The following is a 16,289-nucleotide window of genomic DNA, read 5'->3' as shown; positions in this document are numbered from 1 at the left end:
CAGGATTCCCCATTTACAGTTACAGCAATTTGAATGTTAAAAGCATGCGTAGAAATGAAATTGTGCATTCTTTTCTTGCCTGTTACCACTCCTTTCCACTTTCACACCTGGAGATCTGTGCATTTCAGGAAGTTATGAGTTCAGAAAGGCACCGGGACAGTAGGGGTGTTATCTTTTTTGGAGATGCTGGACATGGAAATACATTTCGAGATCTGTAATGGGGAAGCTTTTAGAGTAGACGCATTATTGGAGGGGGCAGAGTGTGTCTGGTTATGTCTGTGGTTTCCTTCTGTTTCTAATGTGTGTTGTGATTTTAATCATATAATTCTATTTAAAAATCTTAGATTGTGAGACCACTAAGGCCAGAGACAAGACCTGTTTATAATAAATAAACTGATCTGATTGTATCACAAAAGACAGTATATCAAATCCATGACACTCACCGTTTTCTAAGCCACTTATTGAATGAGCAACATGCAAATATAAATAAATACATTATTGTCTATTAAATGGGCAACATGCGTATATAAATAAATACATTTTGTGTCTGTTTTGCGTTGTGTAAGGTTCATTTGTAATTGTCCTCTCTTTTGAACCCATAGCTCATTTAAATGAAGCAAAAGCATACAATAAGAGAACTGAACAATGTAGTCAAGGTCGGGTCTCACCCAAGTCCTATAGAGAGGTCAAATTATGTTCCTCTTGCAACTACAGAGACACCTCTTTATATACCCAAGCACACTATGAGATTTTCCAGCTCCTTGCCTGAAATGATTGGCTACCTTATGGTCAACAGAGATAATGATCCCTCCACCTGGTCTTTCTGTGTTAGGTGGCTGCTGGTTCTTCATCTCCAAAATGGATCTGGCCCTCAGATCTTTGCAGCCCAGTGCATGATTTCACATTTTTAAGGATGAAAGCAAACTAACAAATCATTGATCATTCTTCCCATTCTTAAAGTCGTTGCTCATCTTATTCATTTCCAGTAGTGTTGTCGGACCTGTTGAAACAGCTGAGTAGAAATTCGATCTCCCTCTGAGTGCCCCACTTTATTTGTAAACCACCTTGACCTGGGCATGGAATAAGGTGTTATATCAAACTCAAATAATAAACAGAAACATTTAGCTCTTGACATTCTCAGCTGTAGCTTAAGGCAGGTTACATTGAGGTAGTAGAGGGTGAAGTGATTTGCCCAAGATCAAAAACAGCCACAGCAGGATTTGAACCGCAGCTTCCCTCAGTCTTAACGTACTATTCTAAACATTACATTAGTCCTCCACTCCAGCACTGAGGAGTCATTTTACAAAAAGGGTTGCCATGTAGCAACCTGGAACTACTGCCGGCCCAACGCGGCCGCTGGTTCTGGCTCGAGTGCACGCCATTTCTGGCATGCCAGAAAGTATTCCTAAATTTCTAGCATTGCGCTAACCCAGTGGTAATCGGGTAGTACGTTACCACCAGGTTACCATGGGTGGCGGTAAGTGTTCCCCCCACATGGCCACGCAGTAAGAATAATCTTACCGCATCACCATTTTTAAAGGGGGGGGCGTTTTACTCACTGTGTTAAAAAGTGCCCTGGCGTGTGGGGAAAAATGACCCCACCATTACCACAGCTTGGTAAAAGGACCCCTGAATATACTCCCCTCACCCCGATCCACATTGAGTTTAGTGGGACAGTTAATGTTTAATAACGGCAGCTGTGACAAACTGCCTGGCACTGAGCTCTGAAAGGGTCCCTGAGGGAGGAGAGGTGATGATTTAAACAGACCAGGTCCTTGCAAGAGCCAGGCACAACTTTTAAACTAAGTCAGTAAGTTTCCCTGGAAGACAACAGAGAAGGAACGCCGGGGGGGGAAACCTTTTTGCTAATCAGTGATCTCAATCCAGGTTTTAGGATTAAAAAGGAAGTGAAGTGAGGGCGCTCTGTCATGTTCCAGTGCTCAGGACACCACTCAATCTGCAAGCTCTGTGCATCATAAAATCCCCCAGCCCAAGTCAGTCAAGATGTGGACACCAGAGATCCTGCAGCTGCTGAAAGTAAACCTGCTGTTTCCCTCATTACAATGGGGGCAAAGCCTTGTGTTTATGAGCAGTCCTGAAATAGTTCTCGAATTTACAGATTGTGGGTTGTAATTCTGCAGAAAAATGCTGAAATTCACTTGAGTCATGACTTGGAAAAGATTCTTTGTACTGGGCAGACTTTCCTTTATTACAGTAGGTTTGGTTATTTTATTTTGCCTCCAATACTTTCTTTTTATATTCTACAATGAACTTTCTCCAGACTTTTTCATTTGTTTCGGTTCTATCTTTAAGCCACTTTCGCCTATGTTTACTAAGGTGTGATATAGGCGCATTATTGGTTTTAACGCACGTTAAACAGTAACACAAGCCCATAGAAATGTACAGGCCCGTTAGCGTTTAACACGCCTTAACTTTAAAGGTGCGTTAAAAATGCTAACACACCTTATTAAGGCATACTGCTTTCTTTCCAAGCTCCTGCATTTTTGTTTAAGTTCCAATAATTTTATTTATTTATTTAGATTTTGCTCACACCTTTTTCAGTAGTAGATCAAGGTGAGTTACATTTCTCTGTCCCAGGAGGGCTCACAATCTGAGTTTGTACCTGAGACAATGGAGGGTTAAGTGACTTGCCCAAGATCACAAGGAGCAGTGGCGGGATTTGAACCAGCCACCTCTGGATTGTAAGACCGGTGCTCCTGGGGGGGGGTGTCATTTCGCCGGGGGGGGGGGGTGCATCGGCGATCCGCCCTGGGTGTCATCGAGGCTATGAATGCCACTGCGGTAATGTCAACAACGGTCATTCAATCTGAATGGGCTCCATCGCCATTGTCACATGGGCCCCGTTGGCGTGGCTTGATATAAGAGGTCCTAATTGTATTCCAATTCTCCATTTCTTTTACAGGATCCTGATCTTCTTTACTGTAAAATAGTTATCTATCTTCTCCCCAAATTGTTTTTCATCAGTTTTTACCTCTAGTAAAATATTGAACCTTATTGTTATTCACTATCTGACGCTTGCAGTTATTCACTATCTGACGCTTGGGGTTTTTCCCCATCTTAACACGAACTGTAATTGCTAAACGCTCCAGTACTGAGCCCATGAGGGATCGGTTACACAGCCAGGCAAAACTTTTACTCTGACCGAATAATTTCCCTTGAAGAGAAGGAAAACACCACAGGGAAAGCCTTGTGTGTTTATGAGGAGTCCTGTAAGGATAGGAAAGTGAAATGAGGTCACTCTTGTCATCTTCCTGTGCTCTGGACTCGCAGCCAACAGACAATCTGCTCTATAAAATCCCTCCTGCCCTGATGTCTGAATACAATCAGCGAGGATGTGAACAGTAGAGCAGGTAATTCGGCAGGTAATTTGGCTACCATAAGTAAACCTTACCTATTGCAGGGGAGAGGGTATGTGGGTTTACTTTACTATTTCTGGAATAATGTAAAGATACTCGTGTAGATTGTCTTTCCCTCTTCCAGACCCTGTATGAAATTAAATCCTTGAACAAATGCATATTATTACCCCTTAATGATTGCTGCAATATGTTTACTTGAAAAGATTGCAAATTGTGCAGAAAGCTACAGATCAAATCGTTTCATTTCAACATGCCCTCATCATTCAAACTTTTGATTTTTGCGTTTAAAGCATTACGTGGTCTGAGACCCAGGTCTTGCTGCGCTCTCTCACTCTCTTATCGTCCTACAGAGAATTTAAGATCAATTCAGGAAAATTAGCCCGTGTTCAAGATGAATAAATCGGGTCATTTAAAAAGAACAAGCAACAGAACCATAGTAGGGAAAGGTCCAGAGCTTTGGAATTCTTTGCCATCAGAGTTTATTTAAGATTTAGAAGGTTACTAAAAACTCGGCGACTTCAGACATTTTTTTGAGAGAGTTTAAATAAAATGTTTGCTCATTTGAAATAATGCTTTTTACTAAGGTGCATTAACAATCAGCATGCACTAAATGCTAAGATATCCATTATATTCCTGTAGGCGTCTTATCATTTAGCGTGTGTTAATCGTTAGCGTGTGATAAATCCATTAGTGCATCTTAGTAAAATGACCCCTTCGTTCGTAGCCAGCAACCCCTATTAGATTATTATATAAACACGTCTATTACGAATTGGGCTTGTATTAGTTTCAGAATGATTATTTAGAAATCATTAAACTTGTGCATATTTTCTTTGTTTCTGTGTATTATAGTTTAATGTACTATTAGTGTAATAATTATTTCATTCTTCTATGTATTATATTTATGCTGGATATAGTAAAGAAATGATGTATCATAATTTTATTGTTCTCCACCTAAAATTATGATTGGGTAGAAACGAAGACACAAGAAATGCCTATTTTAAATTAAATATATCCTGCAGAAAGTAACCCTGTTTCACTGTCTTTGCTGAAAACTCCAGACCTGCCCTTCAGCAATACCAGAGAGACAGCCAACATTCAGGTACATCACTGGGTGGCCCTGGATCACTAAGGGGCAAAGTTATCAACATGGGCTACACTTAATTTGGGTTTTTTTTTATTTTTGTTACATTTGTACCCCATGCTTTCCCACTCATGGCAGGCTCAATGTGGCTTACATATTGTATACAGGTACTTATTTGTACCTGGGGCAATGGAGGGTTAAGTGACTTGCCCAGAGTCACAAGGAGCTGCCTGTGCCTAAAGTGGGAATCGAACTCAGTTCCTCAGGACCAGAGTCCACCACCCTAACCACTAGGCCACTCCTCCACTCTGTTTTACAAGTCAGGTTATTTGTATGCCACATGTGGTAAAATAATCCCAATTAACAGGAGTTCAAGTTGATAACGTCCCCCCCTAAGTCTTACTCCTGCAATTGGTCAGGGATATCCAGGTTACTGTAATCACCAAGAAATGCAAAACCCTGGTGCACTGACCCAGAGTCTGCGACACAATTGATAATAAGAAAAGTGGTCTCCATAAGTGAGGCAAAGAGCAGGGAAAAACCCAAAGGACCATTTGAGAGCATAAAATCAGCCGGCGATAAACCCTGGTTTGGGCATCTCAGCATTTACCATTTTACTGAGAGCTAAAAAACGTTAGCACGGCTTTGTAAATGAGCCCTATCTGAATAATTAATATATTCATAGAGATTAAACTAAGGGGTCCTTTTACGAAGCTGGGTTAGGCACTAACGAATGCCCTAACATAGGACGGGGGTAGAGACTGGGCATTCCCGTGCTCGCCAGTTGGCGCAGGGGCCCTTGGTGGTGGTAAGTGGTCACATGGTTAATTTTTTTATATGGTCGGGCACTAATGGTAACACTGTACTTCCCAGAACCAAAAGTGAATTACTAAAAATGGAATATGAAAAATAAATTTATATATATTTTCATCAAGGCCTGAGTTGCCTTCCTCAGATCTTGACTGGTATTATGGACTGGCAATTCAAGCTCTTCCCGAAGGCTTAGGAAGCGCAGGGGCAGTGTGAAAACAGTTTCAAACAAAGCTGCCTTTTCAAACTGGAAGGCTCTGCTATTTCTTCGATTGCGTTCCAAGTTTGTTTATGGCTTGATACAGTGACAACCTGGAATTACTGTTTTAGTGGTTTACACCATTTAGAGGCCGTTTAAATCAACCACAATAAAAACTAACGTGATCTTAATATGACAAAAAAGGCTTCCTGCAAAATGCGTTTTGTGACACTTTGCCTGTCAGCGTGTCATAACCATGCATTATTAATTTTTTTGGTAATTTTTACAGGAGGGAGCCTGTCATGGGCAGCGAATATGCAAGGAAGCATGAACCGGCTAGCATGTTCACATTAACATGTGCAAACCGGCTAACAATAAAAAGGAAATAAAAGTTACACAATTTTTAAAAAAAGGGAAGACAAACTGCAGTTCTTCACTTCAGGGGGGCAACTAGGGAAGAATATTTGGAAATCTTAATTCCCAAACACATCAATGAGTTCATCGCTTTCTTTGTTATTTTCCAGGCCTCAAAGCCAAGATCAACCGAACCAATGCAAGAGAGGAATCAGACGTCAGTGACGGAATTCATTCTCGTGGGATTCTCCACCTACCCCCAGTTGCAGGGTCTCATCTGTGGGATGGTTCTCCTGATCTACCTGATTTCCCTGCTGGGGAATGTTGTGTTTCTGGTGTTGATGTGTGCCGACCCTCATCTCCACAAGCCCATGTACTTCTTCCTTAGCAACCTGTCCATCCTGGACATCTGCTCCACCTCTCTCCCTCTCCCAAAAATGTTGGATAGCTTCTTCACAGGGAATAAATCCATTTCGTTCTGTGCCTGTATGACCCAAATCTACTTTTTTCAGGCTTTCACAGGAACAGAATTTTTCCTTCTTACCGCTATGGCATACGACCGTTACGTGGCGATCTGTGACCCTTTGCATTATTCTCACGTCATGAAGAAGAGCATCTGCATTCTGCTAGCTGTAGGTTCATTTGTCATTGGCTCTTTGGATGCGCTGCCTTTTGGAGAGATGTTATCTAAACTGTCTTACTGCAAGTCCAATGAGATCAATCATTTTTTCTGTGAAACAGCAGTACTAATAAAACTTTCCTGCAGTGACCCTCACCAACTCGAAGTACTGATATTTGTTGAAGGTATCTTTGTAGGCTTCACCCCCTTCCTACTAATCCTCATCTCCTACATCTTCATCATCTCGACCATCCTGAAGATTCGGTGCACAGAGGGGAGGCACAAGGCCTTCTCCACCTGCGCTTCCCACCTCACCTCAGTTATTCTATTGTACATGACTCTTATCTGTATATACATGAGACCGGCCTCTATGTATTCACCAGCCCAAAACAAGCTCTTCTCTTTACTGTACACAGCTCTGATTCCAATGTTAAACCCCATCATTTATAGCCTGAGGAACCGAGAAATCAAAACTACATTAAGAAAAATTAGACGCATAGCAAGAAAGCTGGTAAATTAGATTGACGTGTCTGCTAAAGAAAAAAAAACGTCAAAGAAAATAATTTATTTTATAGTATGGGTCTGTCCCTCCAGCTTCTGTGCTTTGCTCGGAATTTGATTTGTGATTCTCTCGTCTTCATTTAAAATGCCTTCTCCTGAGGTCTCACTTGATACATCAGTGTCTCAAGATTCTGCTCTCGCCTACCCGTGAATTCTCTTTTCAGCTTCTTGTGTTATATCCATACCTTTCACAAATGTTAGGAGAATTAAGAGACTTTAAAAACAGACATAGACAAAGCAGAGGTGGTGCAGAGAAGAGTTACCAAAATGGAGCAGGTTCTGCACCGAAAGTCATATGACCTTAGACTTACGGATGTACGTGTAAATATGAAGACCCAACAAAGGGAAATGGAAAGGGAAAGGAGAGGTAATGTTGACATGAAGTAAGAGATGTTCAAATACCTACAAAAGAATTACAAATGCTCAAGGTTGGAGGAACATCTTAAAAGATTTTTAGAGTTATGGGTCCAATCTGGTCGAAGTGCTGCCCTGTATCATTAAGGACAGTCCAGAGTGTTGCCTTAAGACATTTTCATTTCAGCAAGCTTTTAGTCAGTAATTTTCATTGTTGTGTCCTGCTGTAGATGGTTTGATATGTTTTTAGACTGATTTTGATTAGTTATATGCTGACATGTATTCATGTATTGGGTAAGTTAATTTAAATTGTGCATGTAATTTTTACTTGTAATCCGCCCAGATCACATTGGATTGTCCGGGTTAGTGAATGATGTAAATAAATAGTACAGTGTGTAACTAAAGATATTGGCATTTAAGTATGTACTGAGTGCCTAACTCTTGAGTGTCTTCTTCCAAAAAAACCTCCAAACAGCTCAAAACACTGCAGCCAGGTTCATATACAAAATCTCTCATTTTGAAAGTGCGTGCCCTTTAATTAATCAATTACACTGGCTTCCCATCAAAGCAAGAATCACCTTCAAACTACGTACCTTTATCTTTCAGATCCTAAATTGGCTCCAGACTATATTTTATGTATTTATTAGATTTTGCTCACACCTTTTTCAGTAGCAGCTCAAGGTGAGTTACATTCAGGTACTGTGGATATTTCTCTGTCCCAGGAGAGCTCACAATCTAAGTTTGTACCTGAGGCAACAGAGGGTTAAGTGACTTGCCCAAGATCACAAGGAGCAGCAGTTGGATTTGAACCGGCCACCTCTGGATTGCAAGACCGGTGCTCTAACCACTAGGCCACTCCTCCATTAATAAACTTACCTCAAAGAAACGCTAAATATGAGGCAAGAAACTATCTCAGACCATACCTCCCAAATTGCAAAAAAGTGATCTACAAAACTGTCCACTCTGCAGACTTCACTTACCCAGGAACCAAATGGTGGAACTCCTGACCACCCAAAATAAGAAATATACAGGAATATACTTCATACCGCAAAATCCTCAAATCGTTCCTATTCACACAAACCCTCACAAAGAACAGCCATATCTCAAATAATTAATTATTACCTGAATTGGTTATTACTCTATTTACCATTAACTTTCTCTTTGCTTCATGTACAATTTCTCATTCATAATAGATTTTCTCAATGTTTATGATACTGTATTGTAAAATTGGATTCTTACTACAAATTACTTTCTTATGCATTATTCTTTGTTATGTATCCTATACTGTTTATTGTAAGCCACATTGAACTTGTTTGGGATAATGTGGGATATAAATGCCACAACTAACTAAATAAATAAATGAATGATTCTGCACTTTTTGGAATTCAAACCTTGATCATTCTTCCATTATGTAAAGTCATTTTTTATTTTGCTTAGTGTAGGCATTTGGGAACTTATAGGAAAGACCTCCCCCCCCCCCCCCCCCCCCCCCCCCCCCAGAAATAATTCCTTTCCACACTGCAGTAATGTAGTAAGAAATGAGAAAGAATGTACCAGAGGGGGGATCCATCACCGATGGAACACATGGGGTGGTAAAGTTGAGTTAAGCAGGGGTGGACTGAGCATTGGAATAACAGGGCAGTGTCTGAGGGCCACAGCAGTAGGGGGGGGCCCATTCTCCCCTAGCTTCCATCTAATGTAATCACTTCTGATAGGTGGTTAGGGTTCCATGACCTTTAGTGCCCAGGGGCCCAGATCACTGCCAGTCCACTCCTGGGATTACATTGGATTCTACATTAACATTTCAGAGGGTCAGATAAATGAATTATGCAGAAGATGTTTCTTTATCATACGGAAATTACGATCTTTTCGCTCTTCATTGGTAATGCAAAGTTTTAGAATTATTGCTAAAGCTATTTTATTCCCACAATTGGATTATTGCAACTCTTTATATAATTCAATCTCATTAAAATTACAGAGGAGGCTGTATCTTTGCAAAACACCTGCTACGAAATTGATTTTTAACTTAGGAAAATTTGAAAGGGCAACACCCCTTATAAACAAATTATATTGTCTTATGGTAAACTCACGTATATATTTTAAAATTGCATGTTTGGTTTGTAAGGGCCCTGTTTACAAAGGCATGCTAGCGTTCATTAATGCACGCTAAAAATTTGTGCTCACCGTGTAGGTGCCCATAGGAATATTGTGGGCGCTTACATAGTTAGTGCACAAACGCTTGTGCATCTTCTTATACAGTGCCCTACATATTTTCATGGTAAAAATGCTGAAGATTTAGGTTGTTTACTCATTTTTCCTATTAATCGATTGACTTCAACACTTTGACAGGCATCCACTATCTCTCTACTTCTTTCCAATTCTGCCAATGGGATGTTCCAATCCTCATCAGTAATAGTCTACAAAAAAACCCAGAGTCTGAAGGAGACAAAACAATAGAAGGATTGGCCCAGAAAATCTATAGAAGTAAATTTTTTTTAAGTGATTTGGAAGTTCTCAGAGTATAAACTCACCCAAGCGAGGCTACACAGTGTGATTTGCGTCTCTAAGGGTGGACAAGTTTCTCGACCATAGAACTTCTCCTTAAATTTTTTAAAAATTTTAATGTAAGCAAATACACACCAGTGCTCTAATTGTACTATAAATAATGATAATAAACTTTATACCTCACTCAAAATGTAAAACCTTCTGGGTCAATCCAATCACTTGCTCCGTCAAACCTCATGCACACAATTTTCAAAAGTTGAAGACGTACTTCTTTCAAATGTTCATACTCGCATTAGTGCGTTGTTTCTATATTCAATAAACACTTCTTTTCACAATAGTTGGCTATAAACCAAAATAATAGGTCTAGACACTTAACGTGCCTCATCAGGCCAGTTCAAATCTACCAGCAGCGGCGGCGCCTCCCCTTTCATTCCAAGTTGATGGATATCTTCCATCAGATCCTTGTCCAGCTTCTCCATTTGTTGCTGGAGGTCTGTAGATAACAACCACATGGATACTGGTTTCATCTTCACTTTCCAGGACGACACCACCTTGGGTGAATCTCTTCATAAAGGCGGTTAATAAATCCCAATAAATAAATAAATATCACTTTTTTTCCTTTCCCGAGGACACCAGCATTTCAGCCGCTCTGACATTATTTTTCACATACAGCAGCACTCTTCCACCTCTCAGCCCTCCCTATCCTTCCTAAGAAGATTAAAACCCGGTATGGTTTCATGGGAAAAATTGAACCAAGTTGCACATCCAGCTCTTGATACAGTTTTAATATGTTTCCTTAAACTCCCACACTAACAGTATTAAGTGGTTTATTGGACATCAGATAAACCATATCTATGCATCACTGATTTACATTCTGGTCAAATTTTTCTCCTTGCAAAATTGTAACCTGTCTGTGTAATTGCAAGCTTGTTCTGAACTGGAGACCCCTCGCTGAGAAGGTGCTAGAGATTTCCAAAGGAAAGTGGGTTCTTCTAGAAGCCATAATGGTGGGTGGCCTACCCTCCCTCATCCCCGGCACTGTCTGGATTCTGCTGGAGCATTTGGAAGCATTTTGGTGGCATTTGCTAAATATACAAGTCCCTTTGATAATTGAGTCAGAAATTTTCACTTATTCTACTGTAAATGCAATGTGCAGAATTTTCAAATAATTTGCTTTGCTGCAAACTCCATCTGTACCTTCCCTGCATAGATATTCAGATAGCTTTAAAAAAATAAACTATGAATGTAGTTTCTCTTTCACACATTAGATAATGTAAAATGACCACCCTGAAAAGCCCACAGACTATGAACCTGCTACATTTGAATCTCTGAAAAGGAAGGGAAAATATTCCACTTTCCTCTCCCGGTCCTGGGAAAGTCTCTTATTGACGTTCTCAGATCTGAGCAGAAGAGTTTGGTGCTTTTGAAATCTACCCTCTCCGTGTCTTTACCTTTTCCATGCCTTTGACAGGAAAAGGATGCATTAGGATGCCGAGTCTTATTTCTATTACCTTTCAATAGTATTATTTTCAAACTGAGAAGAAATATATTTTTCCTTTTTTATGTCCTTTAGGTGCTCATTTTCAAAATGCAGACTTATAAAGTTAAATAGTAACCTATGTAACAAAATGAGCCTCTTTGTGAGGGATGTTGTTACAGAAAAGCAAGTGCTGTGGATGGTGTTGATTGCTTATAAATTATCTTAAACCTTCCTCTAGCGCTGCGTACGACTGGTAGCACTATAGAAATGATTTGTAGTAGTAGTACAATCTGTGTTAATAAACTTATGGTTGTACTCTGTATCCTGCACAGAGTAACAAGAATACAAAGCACAGAATGTACTCCCACCCCACACACACACACAACCACACTGTATCTCAGGCCATTTGGTGATGGAATAGTCACATTTTAATTACATCACCTGTGACAAGTGACTACAAGGTTCTGTAAAATTTGCCAACAATGACAGACCCCCCTCCCAAGGAGGAGAGGTGAAGACATACACAAACATTTTAACAAATGAAGTAACTTTTCATGGAAGAGAAGAAAGCGGGAATACCAGGGGACAAACTTTCCACCTATCAGTGATACCCCTTAAGATAGACACTCATCCCTAAGATTCAGATAAATAGGAAGTGAAGTGAGGTTGCGGTCTAATCCTCCAGCACTCTGGACACTCAGACTGAAGATTCTTTGCTTTATAAAATTACTCCTGCTCAATGTTTCTCTTCAAGCCAGTGAGAAGGTGAGGGACCAATGTAAGTACATCTGTCATTTCCCTGGTTATAATGGGGAGGGGCTGTTAGTGAACAGCTGGAATTAAAAAGCAGAAGACCTTTTCCCTTCATGCAGCCAAAAATGTGCTCTCAGCACAGACTATGTCTGCAGGAATCTCAGACATCTTCTCCATTCTGTCTGAGGTTAACATTTTGCATGTTCAGGATAATTTACAAGTGCTCCATCAGCAGGGGGGCATGATGATTCCTTTGGACTTTCTTTCCCCCTTTTCAGATGCTGCAGGCAATTAAGCCCACGTTATTTAGCAAAGAAATCTGGTGACTTCCCCGTCTTTCTTTGTATTTTTTTAACCCAGAACATAAATCTGCTAATCAGCATTCCATACTGGCATTAAACTACATCACTGAAAATCTCCAGGTCACCAATGCCTACTCCTGCGGCCAATAAGGTAGGTCTGGGTTATCAAAGTAACTGAGAACCCTAATATTCTAATGCCCCAAGCCAAACTTATCAACCAAACATTAGAAAAGCAGGTTTTATGATCACAGGACCTGTTAGACAGAGAGAACACTGGACTCCTCTTTTTAAAAGAAGGCAAAACTATTTCTCCAAGAATCCTGGTTAGTTGTAGGCTAAAAACACATCACTTCACTTGCCTAATCAAGACACTGGACATGTGGAGACTAATTGAGGTTCGCCTTAAGTAGCCAACAGACTAGAACCAACATGAACTAAAATGATCTATCTTTTGTTTTCAAAAATATTTGAAGGTTTTGTGCTTTGGAATTTTGTTTTTTGCTCCATTTGGAGGAAAAAAAAGACTCAGAAATTACAATGGTGGCAACTGGAGTTGGAGTGGTCGGGGAAGAAGACGGGGAACCAGGAGCAGCAGAGACCATGACAGTGGTGGAGCCTGAGAGCCGGGATGCTGCTCTAGTTGATGTGAACACTGGCTTAGATACTGAGAAAGATATTATGATTATTTAAAGAAGTGGGATTTGGAACTGCAAAATAGTGGCCAGCATTGGGAAGACCTGATACGATCACAGAAGTGAAAAATATATATCTTTTTCATGGATGCAATAAAAAGATACAAAAGAGAAGATATTTGAATTAAAATGATGGAAGTTTTTTAAAAGCCAGTGATTGAAAAGGTGAGGCGTAAAGATATATAATGCCTTTGTATTTCTGAGGCTTTTTTTTCCTCCATGTTTATAGACACTGTTATGTGACATAAAAACCTCACACGTTGTATTAGCAAAGTAATATTTATTATAACTGGACTTGTCTACATGCTCCTGTCTCTTAGAGGCTCTTATTTCCTTGGTATGGTAAGATTTTTCTTTACTTCTATTCTGAATTACAACATTTTTACATTTTCAGCGACCAAGAAGATTTCTCAAAACACAATACTGGGATTGAATTAATAATTAGCATTTTTCATTCTATTTGTACATATTATTATACTACTATAATTCTTTTATTAGCAATATTATCACTCTTGCAAATTCCAAACCTTTTTTTACCAACTCTCAAAGGGAAAGCATGAGGGTATGTTCTGTTGCAAAACTGCCCCAGGAAAATGCACCAGCAGACAATGGTACCTGGTCCCTAGAACATATGCACAGTTTTGAAAATGCACAATCACATGCTCTCGCCCCCAATAAAAAAAACATTACAAGCTCACCTGCCTTTTCAGTGGATAAAGATGCTTGCTTTTTTGTACTTCCTCCCTTCCCCATGTACACTTTTATCTGGGGAAAGTGAGAGGTAAAATTAAAGATAAACTTTCTTTATTTTATTGGATTAGACCTCATGGAGTTTTCTTTGCCTTCAGTAACAGAACTAAAGGTTAAGAAAGAAAGACATTTCTTCACTAGCGTCTCAAAGGTTACATTCCCTTCCTCAAGGCAAGGACAGATTGAGGAAGATGATATTACTATAAAAAGTAACAAAATCATAACAATAATTCTAATTATAATATGAAGGGGAAAGGTTGATGGTGAGGGGATTGTTTTAATTTTCCTTTAAGTGTCTTGATGGTCAGGTCATTGGTGTGGAGTTAGGAATGTAGAACAATCAGCAGGACCACTCAATGGTTGTGAAGGCTAACTCATGGATGCATGTATTACTATTACCGAACCCTCCTATTTTGTTCATCTTAATTACATCCTCATGACTGAACTTTATATCTTGCCCTGATTTCATTATGTTTATCTATCAATCCACTTACAATCCTACATGGTTTACTCATGCACTCTTATTTGTAACAATTGTTAAATTATTATTCCGTTAATATGATTGCTTTGATATTCTTTGCACCTATCGGTATCTATATTCTGAAATTCTTATTCTTGGGAAAATGTGGGATACAAGTGCAGCAAATAAATAAATGTAACAATGAACAGGAAACACTAGCATCTATGCAGATTTTCTCTCTTTTCCTGTTTTTTTTCAGGATCACAAGATCAAGAACATTAAATGAATGGAAGAGATAAATCATACATCAGTGACAGAATTCATTCTCGTTGGATTCTCCGACCACCCCCGGTTGCAGGGTCTCATCTGTGGGATGGTTCTTCTGATCTACCTGATCTCGGTGCTGGGGAACTTTGTGTTTCTGATGTTGATGTGTGCCGACCCTCATCTCCACAAGCCCATGTACTTCTTCCTCAGCAACCTGTCCATCCTGGACATCTGCTGCCCTACTGTCAGCCTTCCAAAAATGCTAGGCGGCTTCTTCACAGGGAATCGATCCATCTCTTTTTATGAATGTATGGCCCAACTCTTCTTTTTTCAATCTTTCACAGGTATAGAATTTTTCATTCTCAGTGCCATGGCTTTTGACCGTTATGTGGCGATCTGTGATCCCTTGCGCTATTCTCTCATCATGAAGAAGAGTGTCTGTATCCTGATGGCAACTAGTTCTTGGGTTATTGCCTTTCTAGATATGCCACTCCTGATAGACAGGATATCTAAGTTGTCTTATTGTAAATCTAATGAGATTAATCATTTCTTTTGTGATGTCTCTTCACTGATGAAACTTTCCTGCAGTGACATTCAGAAACTAGAACCTTTGATATTTGCTTTAGGATCCATTGGAGGAGTTCTCCCCTTCCTGTTAATTCTCATCTCCTACATCTTTATCATTTCCACTATCCTGAAGATCCGTTCAATAGAGGGGAAACACAAGGCCTTCGCCACCTGCTCTGCTCACCTCACCTCCATTGTTCTATTGTACGGGACACTTTTCTGTATATACCTGAGGCCATCCTCTATGTATTCACCAACCCAAGACAAGCTCTTTTCTTTAATCTATGCACTTATCATACCAACATTAAACCCTGTCATTTATAGTCTGAGAAATCAAGAAATTAAAAACACATTCAGAAAAATCAGAAACAAATTAAGAAAACTAGTAAATTAAATAATTATCTACACTAAAGTGAATGCAACAAGCTAAAGATCCCAGTTGACCATCCTACATTTCCCAACAGACAAACCTGCAGATTTTGTGACTGTGTGATTTACTCTAAATCTCAGTTTTTGTGTGACCAAATTTATTTGTAGTTTGATATTTAAAGCCAGTTATACCTCTAACAGTGATCGGTGAAAGTGTAACTAGATTTCCTATAGATTTACAACCTCTGTATGAATACTATCAAGCAAAGTTCCAACTGAATGGCCTGGTGCTTTCCTTCTACGGAATTGAGTTTCAGGAGTTATTTGGAAATGATACGGAAGGCAGGTTGAAAGCACCAACCATACATTCAGAACTGAATATGTGGAATAAGTTAACACCCAGGACAACATTTATTAGGTCACCAGAATATCAGACCCTTTATTTTTAGAAGATATCCTAATGGTTAAAGCACCTGATCAAGAGCAGTGAGGCCAGGTCTAAATCCCACTGATCATGAACAAGCCACCCTCCACTGTCTCAGGTACTGTGCATAGGCCTTCCTTCTCAATCTTGTACTAACAAATGTTTATATGTATTAATTAGAGTGCACAGTTAGTAAACAGACACCACCGGTTATATTGTGTTAGCAGACGTTAATAAATGAGGGTCTTATGTCAGATAAAGGACTGATTAATCACCTCATTGTAATCCTACGTCTAGGTGAGCTATATTTTCAGGTACAGGAGTTATTTCTCTGTCCAAGTGGGTTCACAATCTAGTTGTACCTA

The 16,289-nt window shown here is 39.7% G+C and overlaps 2 protein-coding genes across 2 annotated transcripts; both read left to right on the top strand.

The window, feature by feature from the left end:
- Nucleotides 1–6,192: 6,192 nt before the first annotated feature.
- On the top strand, nucleotides 6,193–13,085 carry LOC115457395 (olfactory receptor 1F1-like). Its single transcript, XM_030186812.1, has 2 exons — nucleotides 6,193–6,951; nucleotides 12,909–13,085. Exons 1-2 carry the CDS (start codon nucleotides 6,193–6,195, stop codon nucleotides 13,083–13,085), a joined length of 936 nt encoding a protein of 311 aa, XP_030042672.1.
- Nucleotides 13,086–14,583: 1,498 nt separating this feature from the next.
- Nucleotides 14,584–15,525, top strand: LOC115457393 (olfactory receptor 5I1-like). Its single transcript, XM_030186811.1, has one exon. The coding sequence runs from the start codon at nucleotides 14,584–14,586 to the stop codon at nucleotides 15,523–15,525; it is 942 nt and encodes a 313-aa protein (XP_030042671.1).
- Nucleotides 15,526–16,289: the final 764 nt, after the last annotated feature.

Source organism: Microcaecilia unicolor, chromosome 14, assembly GCF_901765095.1.
Source record: "Microcaecilia unicolor chromosome 14, aMicUni1.1, whole genome shotgun sequence".
Classification (NCBI taxonomy): domain Eukaryota; kingdom Metazoa; phylum Chordata; class Amphibia; order Gymnophiona; family Siphonopidae; genus Microcaecilia; species Microcaecilia unicolor.
Note: the sequence above shows the minus strand (reverse complement) of the source record. Positions and strands in the feature narration are given on the sequence as shown.